At 43.5% G+C, this 10,059-nt stretch overlaps 1 protein-coding gene across 1 annotated transcript in view; it reads left to right on the top strand.

Moving 5' to 3' along the window:
* Window positions 1-1,209: 1,209 nt before the first annotated feature.
* The window catches only part of PRPF6 (pre-mRNA processing factor 6), a gene marked incomplete at its 5' end in the record, with an annotated part of 23,344 nt that continues 14,494 nt past the window's right edge, over window positions 1,210-10,059 (top strand). The window contains 9 exons of the mRNA XM_009073998.1: window positions 1,210-1,378; window positions 2,477-2,595; window positions 3,207-3,285; window positions 3,917-4,093; window positions 4,889-5,044; window positions 5,725-5,819; window positions 6,515-6,671; window positions 6,864-7,026; window positions 9,911-10,029. Of these exons, the coding sequence (XP_009072246.1) occupies window positions 1,210-1,378; window positions 2,477-2,595; window positions 3,207-3,285; window positions 3,917-4,093; window positions 4,889-5,044; window positions 5,725-5,819; window positions 6,515-6,671; window positions 6,864-7,026; window positions 9,911-10,029 (1,234 nt within the window). The remainder of the gene's footprint in view (window positions 1,379-2,476; window positions 2,596-3,206; window positions 3,286-3,916; window positions 4,094-4,888; window positions 5,045-5,724; window positions 5,820-6,514; window positions 6,672-6,863; window positions 7,027-9,910; window positions 10,030-10,059) is intronic.

Consider the following 10,059-nt stretch of genomic DNA (forward strand, 5'->3'; position numbering starts at 1 on the left):
TGAACTGGCCCCGGCGGTAATTCCCGGGTGCGTCAGGGATTGTGCCCCTCCTGGTTCTGTGACAGCGTGAGCGTGGGACCCTCTGGAATCATCAAGCTGGGAGAGTTTGTGTAGTGAGCAGTGAGGGAGGTTTAGTGCTGGCTGGAACCACCCTTGGGGTGCCCTTTGCTGGTTGTGAGTTGTGTTCGTGCCCTTCCTGGGGTAATCCTGCTGGCTGTGCCCTGTGAGGTGCTGCCAGTGGAGTGAAGGTTCAGGAGAGCCCCAGCCATCCCATCTCTGTGCCCAGACCTCCACCCTGCTGTGCCTTACACTCTGATGGCTCAATTGCTTTTTGTGTATGACTGAGAATCACAGTTTAGAAGGGAAACTATATCTGGGCACAGTGTGGGTGGCAGAGCAGTGATCTAGGGGATTGCAGTGACTTTGTGGATGAAGTTCTCCCTATAACATGTTGTCCAGAGAACCTGTGGCTGCCCCATCCCTGGAAGTGTTCCAGGCCAGGTTGGATGAGGCTTAGAGCCACCTGATCTAGTGGAAGGTGTCCCTGCCTGTGGCAGGGGGTTAGAATGAGATGAGCCTTAAGGTCTCTTCCAACCCAAACCAGTCTGGGATTCTATTACTCAGCTGGTCTTTTTGCAACAGTCCTGAATCTCCAGGTCTAGGTAGGTACAGGTTGCTCTACAGCAAGGCTGAGCATCAGCATCTGAGATGAGCCTTAAGGTCTCTTCCAACCCAAACCAGTCTGGGATTCTATTACTCAGCTGGTCTTTTTGCAACACTCCTGAATCTCCAGGTCTAGGTAGGTACAGGTTGCTCTACAGCAAGGCTGAGCATCAGCATCTGCCTGGATAAGCTGTGGTTGCTCCATTCCTGGAAGTATTCAAGGTCAACTTGAACAGGGCTTAGAGCAACCTGATCTAGAGGCAGGTGCCCCTGCCCGTGGCAAGGAGGTTGGAATGAGATGATTTTGAGGTACCTTTCAACCCAAACCATTCGATGACTCTAAGGACGTTTCCCCTCGGGCTCTGTGGACATCAGCCATGGGCACTGTCTGAAGGATGTTTCCCCTCAGGCTCCGTGGACATCAGCCATGGGCACTGTCTGATGCTGTTCTCACAGCAGAATGATGTTTTTATTGCCTGTTCTCAGCAGTGGCTGTGACAGGATGGGTTTGCAGTGTGCTAAACAGCTGCTGGTTTATCTCCCCAGAGCCACAGGTTTCACCACTCGCTCGGACATTGGCCCTGCCCGCGATGCCAACGACCCTGTGGACGACCGTCATGCCCCACCAGGGAAGAGAACTGTTGGGGACCAGATGAAGAAGAACCAGACAGCAGATGATGATGATGAGGACTTGAATGACACCAATTATGATGAGGTGATGAAGTTTTCATCATCCTGCAGAGGTTTTTCCCCAAGAGGAAGTGGAGTCTCTCAGCTCTCTGTGCTCTTGCTATGAGCCCTGTGATTAGCTGAGGTTTCAGGACCAGAATTTCCTGTAGTTTGCAGACAGCATTGCCTTTTTCCTTTCTTAAGAGGGAAAGTTTAGATTAGATATTAGGAAGAAATTCTTCACTGTGACAATCATGAGACACTGGCACAGGTTTCCCAGGGAGGCCGTGGATCCCCCAACCCTGGCAGTGCTCAGAGCCAGGTTGGCTAAAGCCTTGAGCAACCTGCTCTGGTGGGAGGTGTCCCTGCCCAGGGCAGGGGTTGGGACTAGACTATCTTTAAGGTCCATTCCAACCCCTTCACATTCTATGATTCTATGATTTATTTATTAAGACCTCAGTGTACACAATGGCTTGGTACTTATAGACTTTTGTTGTGGCCTTGGTCCATATATTGTGATTAAATTATTTACACAGAACCCTGAGGGTGTTTGGAAGAGCTCCATCAACAAAAATTAGTTATGTATTTTGGAGGATGTATTTTTTTATTCTCCACAAATGAAGTCTAAGCGTTTGTGCTTTGACAAGGTTGGGCTTTATGATCTTGGAGGTCTTTTTCAACTTAAAAGATACTGTGACATATATTTGCCCTTATGTGGTCTGTGTAGTCTCTTGTGTTTAAATCCCTTTGTGGGTAGCTGAATACTGATATTCTTTCTGTTTGCTTTCACTGTTGGTTTTTTTTTGTTCAAAGTGGTTAATGGAAGAAAATGGCCTTGCTATCCTGGGATCTCATTTATTGCTTAATAGAAGCAGTTTTGAAAGAAGCAGTTTTGAAAGAGAAGCAATTTGGAAAGAGAAGCAATTTGGAAGCAGTTTTGCTTCAAATGGTGTGGGAGAATAAACACTCAGAGTGGCAGAAGGAAACTGCTTTTATTTAGGGATGTGTTAGTCTGATGCAATGTTGTCAGAAATAGCTGCTCCTGCATTTTTGGTGCTCTGGGTGACTTGGCTGTAGCAGGAACATAACAGGAACTTTAAACTGCCTTTTTTCCCTCTTTTTTTCTCTCTCTCTGAATCCCTAGTTCAATGGCTATGCTGGGAGTCTGTTCTCTAGTGGTCCCTATGAAAAAGATGATGAGGAAGCAGATGCTATTTATGCAGCTTTGGATAAGAGGATGGATGAACGCAGAAAAGAAAGAAGGTAGGATAAACTCCAGCACTGGCATGGGCTGATTCCTGGTTAATTTATGCTTTAGAATTTTCCTCTTCCATTTTCCAGTTGAGATTTTGTCCCTGTGCACTGGGTTTGCAGAAGCTTGTGCAGTTCTTACCTGGTTTAATGTACCTTTGTGGCTCTCAAGTTTAAGGATGACCACTTGCTCTGGGAGTGGATGTGGTTGAATTACTTCACTGTAGGTCATTAATAGTCACTGTAGTTCATGAAGAGTCACCATAGCTCATTAAGGTGGTGTGGGGAGATGCTGAATGACTGGTTTGGACATGTCATGTGCTGCACAGAGCAGTGGAAATTGTTAAGACAGGTCGTGTAATGAAGGTGTCTTGTCAACAGTGAGTTCTACTACTTAAACTCCACAGGTAAGAGGAGATTAAAGACTGAAGTTCACTTGGTTGGAGACTTTAATATTGTCTTATTTGGTGAGAAATCTCTGTTGTAATGTTGATAATCAAAGCTAGGGAAAAAAATGCCTTTTTTATGCCTTAGCACTGATCACATTTTTCTGTAATAGACCACTTTGATTAAGACTTGCTGAGTGTTACTTTGAGCATAACCTTAGTACTCCTTTTCCTAAGGGAACAACGAGAAAAGGAGGAAATAGAAAAATACCGTATGGAACGCCCCAAAATTCAGCAGCAGTTCTCAGACTTGAAAGTAAGGACAAAAGATATGTGACTTTTTATGAAGTGTGAGAGGTGGTTGTGTGTTCTTTTGTATGTGTGTGTGTTTCTTTGCTCAGATTTTATGTGTTGGCAAACAAGTACTTCATTATTCTCCAGATTACAATTAATTTCTGTTGAAAGAATAAACACTGTTCTTGTGGATGGACAAGGTAGTGAAATTCCTGCAGATTTTGCTGTTAGGCTTTTGTTTTATGCCTTGCCAAAGGTGCTACACTTCTGTTTCTGAGGGCCTAATAGCTTGTTGGTGTTGGAGGAGTAACTGAGCAGGATCTCCTGACTCTAAATCTGCTTTTAAATCAAATATGTTGTTTAATCTATTGTCTAATTATTAGTAATAAACCACTCAGTGCTGCAGGCACTGAGATTAATCTGAATATTTGTAGCACTGAATTTAATAACAGAATTGATTCGGAATCTCAGCCTGGACTAAAACCAAATTCTAATTAAATGCATCTAATTCTTTTGGAATAGAAGAAAAAAATTTGACTTTTAAGTGTTTAATTGATCTTGAATTATTTCAAGAATATAAGGCTATTAAGGAGTTAGAGCAGCTAAAAAGAAACTTGTACAGCAAATACTGATGACAACTCCTGTTTGAACAGAGGAAGCTTGCAGAGGTCACTGAGGAGGAGTGGCTGAGTATTCCAGAGGTTGGTGATGCCAGGAACAAGCGTCAGAGGAATCCTCGTTATGAGAAACTGACTCCTGTCCCCGACAGCTTCTTTGCAAAGCATTTACAGTCAGGGGAGAATCACACCTCTGTGGACCCACGTCAGACAGTGAGTACACAGCAACCCTGGGCAAGCTTTAAATGAGAGGTGAGGGTGAAACTGTGGGATTGAGCAAAAAAACCCTATGTATTTGACCAAAAAGCTTAGAATGTCAAAGGAATTCTGGATGTTACACTCCTGTGCTTGCTGGAGCCTTTCAATGCACACCCATAGCCAGAGGAAACATGAGGATAGGCAGGGAGAGTTTGCTTCTTGTGTGAGAAATGAAACGTTCAAAAGGAAGTTTTCTTTTCCTTTTCTCTGGATGCAGAATGGTGATAGGGAGTTTTGGTGAGTAAAACCAACATTTGTTTCTGTTATAACAGCATTTTGTACAAATGCAACACAAAATAAAGTTTGGTTTCCCCTAATGGTTTGCTCAGCCCTGGAGCAATTGTGTTAAAAATTATTTGCCTTTCAGTCAACTGGAAATGAAGTAATTTAGCTTGTTGCTCCTGTGGTTGTAGAGTTACAGGAGCAGCTGACTGGCCCTGGGCTGGCTCCAGGTGTCCATGGGGCTGCTGTGCAGATATTCCTATTTCAGTGTGCCAGGTTCAGGTGCCTGTGCTTGAATTTTTCAATTTCTTGTTATTTATTTCACTAAACTTAAGTATTTACCTATAGATTTCCAAATCCTGTACAAGAAATGTTTTGTGATCCAGGGAAGCCATAGCAGAGATACCTGTGTGGGTTTGACATCTCTGTCCTGCAGCTGCTGGGGAAGAGCAGATCTGCCAAGAGTCTGAATTACTTCTGAAATCTCAGAAGAGGTTTGAGGAATAAATTTCTCACTCTTACTTTTAGCAATTTGGTGGATTGAATACTCCATACCCAGGAGGTTTGAATACTCCATACCCAGGAGGAATGACTCCAGGCTTAATGACACCTGGAACAGGTGAATTGGATATGAGGAAGATTGGCCAAGCCAGGAACACCTTGATGGATATGAGGCTGAGCCAGGTAAGGATGTGGATCTGTTACAGCTATACCTGGGATTGATGTACTGCTAGCTAGAAAAGTCTTGAATTTTCTTGGGTGTTAGAAGACCCAAGAACAGTTGAGCTGTGAAATAATTTTGTACTCCTCCTCCCCAAATCTCATGCCCTCAACATGAATAGAATTTCCTTAGAAATAACAGTTTGTCCCTGGAATTCTTGGCCATTATGGGAGAACAGATTGCCTGGTTGTGCCAGAGGTGGACTCGAGGCAAACAGCACAGGTAGTCTTACCAAGGGAACTATCTCCTCTGTCCTGTGTAGGGATGCAGGACAAGATACTGAAAAATATTACTCTTAAAATGTTGACTTTGTTCTTTTTCCATGGATTTTCCCATCTAAAACTGGTTTAAACTACAAGGAAGAGCTTGAGCTGGCAGGGCTGCAAGACCTTTTGGTGACTGCTTGTCACCAAGCTGCTTGTTGTCTGAATTTTCAGCAGTACTAAATTTTTAACATTAAAGTTGTGTATTTTAGAAGTGGGGGAAAAAAGCTAATAAACACAGCTTTGTGTTTTCCTCCTTTCTTGCTTTTGAGAACAGATGGATATTTAGGATTCTTGTACAGCTGCAGTGTCTTTTCCACTGCTTAGTGTGTTTGGGGCTATGAGTGGTCATTTCAGTAGCTCTGCCTTGACTTCCCTAGGTATCAGACTCTGTGAGTGGACAGACTGTAGTGGATCCGAAAGGATATTTGACAGACTTGAATTCGATGATTCCCACGCACGGAGGAGATATCAAGTAAGTTTAAGAAGGATTAACAGATTTATCCTCTTAGCAATGGCAGTGATCCTGCATGTAAATGGAAATCTGTGTGAGCTGGTGCTTTCAGCTAGCATTTAATTTGTAAGAGATGCCAGGTGAGTTTTTGAGGATGAATTCTTTCAACATGAGGTCTGGTATAGTCTTTCGACTGAGGTATTTAGCATCTGACCTGGATGCATCAATTGTGGGGATTGTTTCCATTCTATCCCTATCTCCATGCCAGAGTGTGTGGCTGGCTGCCAGCCAGGAAATAACCTGGTTAATTGTACCTGTGTGCTGCTAATTTAGGCTTGATTGACTACCTCTGAAAACCTCTTTAACCTGATGTTTGACTTCTGTTTCATGAAAAATTGTCATTTAAGTCAAAGTGATGTGCGGGTGTTGATGCTAATTCCTGACTTACATCAGTGGTTGAGCTTATCAGCTTTCAACTGCAAGTGCCCAGCTGTAATTCCCCAAAATCTTGCTTAAATACTTAACCCGTTTTCATTGCAATCTTGCTGTGTTAGTGTGTATGTGTAAGCTTGTTTTGGTGGCATGTGATTTGTGTCACCAGTGTGGAAGAATTTGAGGTCACAGTCACTGTGCATGTGAGTTTGGCACTTACTGGTTCAGGAGAATTATTTGCTTGTATGCTGAAATTTTCCTGCCTGTCTTTTCTCCTCCTTTAGTGATATCAAAAAAGCTCGTTTGCTCCTGAAATCTGTACGAGAGACCAATCCTCACCATCCACCAGCCTGGATAGCATCAGCCCGACTGGAGGAGGTCACTGGCAAACTCCAGGTGGCTCGAAACCTCATCATGAAAGGAACAGAGATGTGCCCCAAGGTCAGAATTGCTTTTCTTCCCTGCTGATCCTTGCAGGATAGTAGGAAAAGGTTGTGGTTAACGAGCAGCAGAATCTGTTAAGCTTGATTCAGCTTCACTAACTGCAGTATTACAAAACACCAATGTAGCCAGAAGCTCTGATTTTATATTCTTGTTTTGATATAAAGGAAGTTTGGTTGTTTTTTCTGACAGAGTGAAGATGTTTGGTTAGAAGCTGCTCGACTTCAGCCTGGGGATACAGCCAAGGCTGTTGTGGCCCAGGCTGTTCGTCACCTTCCACAGTCTGTGAGGATCTATATCAGAGCAGCAGAGCTGGAGACAGATATCCGTGCCAAGAAACGTGTCCTTAGGAAAGGTGAGAGCAGCTGTGGGGTCAGGGAACGAAGTTGGAGTATTGCACTGTTTGTATTGCACTGTAAGTTGTTCAAGGTGTGTCCATAAGTTTAAAACCTTTTTTTTTGCTTCCATGGTGAAAATATAGTTGTTGACATGTGCCTTAATGGTGGCACTTGCTGCTGAGCTAGAGCAGAGGTGTGGAAGTGGTTGTAAAACATCCTTCAGTGGAAAGCTGCTATTACTGAGCAATTGCAAAGTGACACTTCACTTGCCAAAACCAATTCCAGCATGATCAAAGTTAGATGAGTAGATGAAAGCAATTAAAAAAAGATGTTCTAAGGACAAAAGGATGTTTTAGCTGTCACCTTGTGATACGTTTTGGGAAAGATACTGGACTTTGTGTTTGAGTTCCAGCTTGCCTGTAGCCTGTTAGAGACCACAGTGGTTCCGGGTGGAGAAGCTCTAGGGGCCTTGGGGATTCTCATATTGCTGAGCCTGGTGGACCATGGGCTTTGCTTTAGTGTAGCAAGTGCTGTGTTCCTGACAGACAGCCTTCCTCTCTGGTGTCTACCTGAAAGCTGACATCTGCTGTTCCATTGCACTGGGAGGTTTTCCTCTTTATGCAATTACTGTGTCTTCCAAACAATTGTCTCTTTAGAGGCAGTTGGTCATGTTGTCCTGAGCCCAGGTCTTCCTCACAGGTTCATAGGATGATTTTTTTGATTTAAGTAGCTGTGCCTGTATCAACAGAGATTAGATCCTTCATGACTATTGAATTTTATCAGTTCTGTCTCCTGACTTTAATCTAGACAGGGATAAGGGTCTGGATTTAAAACACTTACTAAATCATGGTGAAGCAGTCTACACTATTGAATGGCTTGGCTTCAAAGGAATTAATTACCTCCTACCTCTTACTACTGCATGTTAATTGCACATCTGTGCTGCAACGACCTCTTGCTGCATGTGGATGAAAAGCACTTCAAGGTTCTTGGGTTTGAACTTGTATGAGTTCAGATATTAACTATTCAGTAGCTTTTAAAATTTCCACTGTCTGAGCAGTGCTGTGAAGTGCTGCTCCTGTGGCACTGTTTGTCCTTCTCACTAACAGCCATAGATGCTGAACAGAAAAACACTTTTACAGGAGCAGAAGTAGATCTGTGGGTCCAGCAGGGATGGGGGAGCATCTTGTGTGAGAGCAGTGACTTACCCACTAAGTACTGAGCTTTGCTTTAAACACTGTGTTTGCAAAGAGAAAAACATCTCACTTCAGTTTTTGGAACCACCTACTTAATCTCTGATACAAAGCTGTTAGTGGCATGGAACAGGATTTATCATTCTCTTCCCAGTTTCTTCCTGTTAACAGCTTCACAGTACTCCTCTGCTGCCTAGGGAGCATCAGTAATATGGTGCTTGGAGCTGTTTTTGTATACAGCCTTGAGTAAGTGGCAGTATAACCCATTATTTCTCCCCAAATAAAAATGTCTGGCTGCCAGGTAATGTCACTGAAATGTGACCTTTCTTAATGTGTTTCTTCTCTCTGTTGGCTGTGTGCATTCCTACCATCCAGTAGAACCTCTGGAGTTCTGAAAGGCTCAGTCTGACTGGAGAGTCTGCAAGCTGAGTGGTTAAAATGCATCTCGAGGTCTAAAAATCCAATGAAAACATGTTCTGTCCTGCAGAGTGATGCTCTCAGCTCTTGGAAGCTGACATTATTCACTTAAATTCTTCAGGAAAATCTCCTGCTGCTGCAGACTTGGAGACAAATGGTTAATGCCCAAATCCTCAGTGCTCACTGCTTGTAAATCTCTGTGTTTCTGCAGAGCTGGGATGTACTCTGAGTTGAGGCTCAGCTATGTGCCTCTGCCTTTGCAGCAGTGCTTCAGGGAACAGCCTTGCAAGCCCAGCTAGTTTCAAAGAAGGTTTAGATGGCTTTTCCCACCCATTTTTGTGGCCCTGTGATTATGCTTTAGTGAAGAAGGATGTGCTCAGTCCTCTGTTACTATGGCACTTTTGTGGACAGTCACCATGGAAGCAGTGAAGCTAATGCTGCAATGCAGCTCATACCAGCAGTCTGGGGTACAAGTTGTAGTGACAAAAGGCTAAAAAAACCCTTAGGTTTCTCAATCTCTCTTTTAGATATGAGAGTGGGAAGAGACAGGCTGAGAAAACTGGTTGTTTGGAGTTCAGTATTTCAGGCAGCACATGTAGGACAGGCTGCAGAGAATGCAGCTCTACCAGCAGTAGCTAACTCTTGGACAAGATTAAGGAAACCTCAAGAAATCCTAATCAGATGGAGCCCACATTGGATTGCTGGAAGCACATGTTGTACTCAGGGCTTTAGGGTGTTAGTTTCAGCAATACCTTGAAGTTTTTATGCATCCCTCTGTTTTATATTTGCATAGCAGGACAGCAATTCTTTTGGAAGATGATTCATAAGCTGTCAGGAGATGCTTAAAGGAAAACTAAATTGTGAAGGGGCAGTTTCAGCATCTAAAGGACAAGGTTGTGTTATGAGTTAGTGTTGAAGATGCTCCTTTGTTGAAAAGGCAGACCCAGCGTGATTAAGCTGCCCAGTTTTGAAGATCCTCATATGCTCATTTGCTGGGGCTGGAGGCTTTGTTCAGGCAGGTGCTTTACTGAGGAGGATGCAATTACAGCTTGTACAGCAAAAAAAGCCCTTGGCTCTTCAAAACCTGTTTCCAATTAAAATGATTAAGTGTTTTATTTTCTGATTTTAAATTCTCATTGTTGAAGCAAGAGCCAATGTAAGTAAAGTTCTCTTCCTTCCTCTTTCAGGAAATTTCATCTGTAACAGGGCAAATCCTTTAGTATATCATCTTTGAAAAATACAGTTCTCTTTGGTAAACTACTTTATCATGATTGACATTGTTTTGCCTCTCCAGCCCTTGAGCATGTTCCAAACTCGGTGCGTTTGTGGAAAGCAGCCGTGGAGCTGGAGGAGCCTGAGGATGCCAGGATCATGCTGAGCAGGGCTGTGGAGTGCTGTCCAACCAGTGTTGAAGTGAGTTCTACAAAAGTGAAATAAATTCCC

The sequence above is a fragment of the Acanthisitta chloris genome, unplaced genomic scaffold (assembly GCF_000695815.1).
Source record: "Acanthisitta chloris isolate BGI_N310 unplaced genomic scaffold, ASM69581v1 scaffold16144, whole genome shotgun sequence".
In the NCBI taxonomy this organism is placed as follows: domain Eukaryota; kingdom Metazoa; phylum Chordata; class Aves; order Passeriformes; family Acanthisittidae; genus Acanthisitta; species Acanthisitta chloris.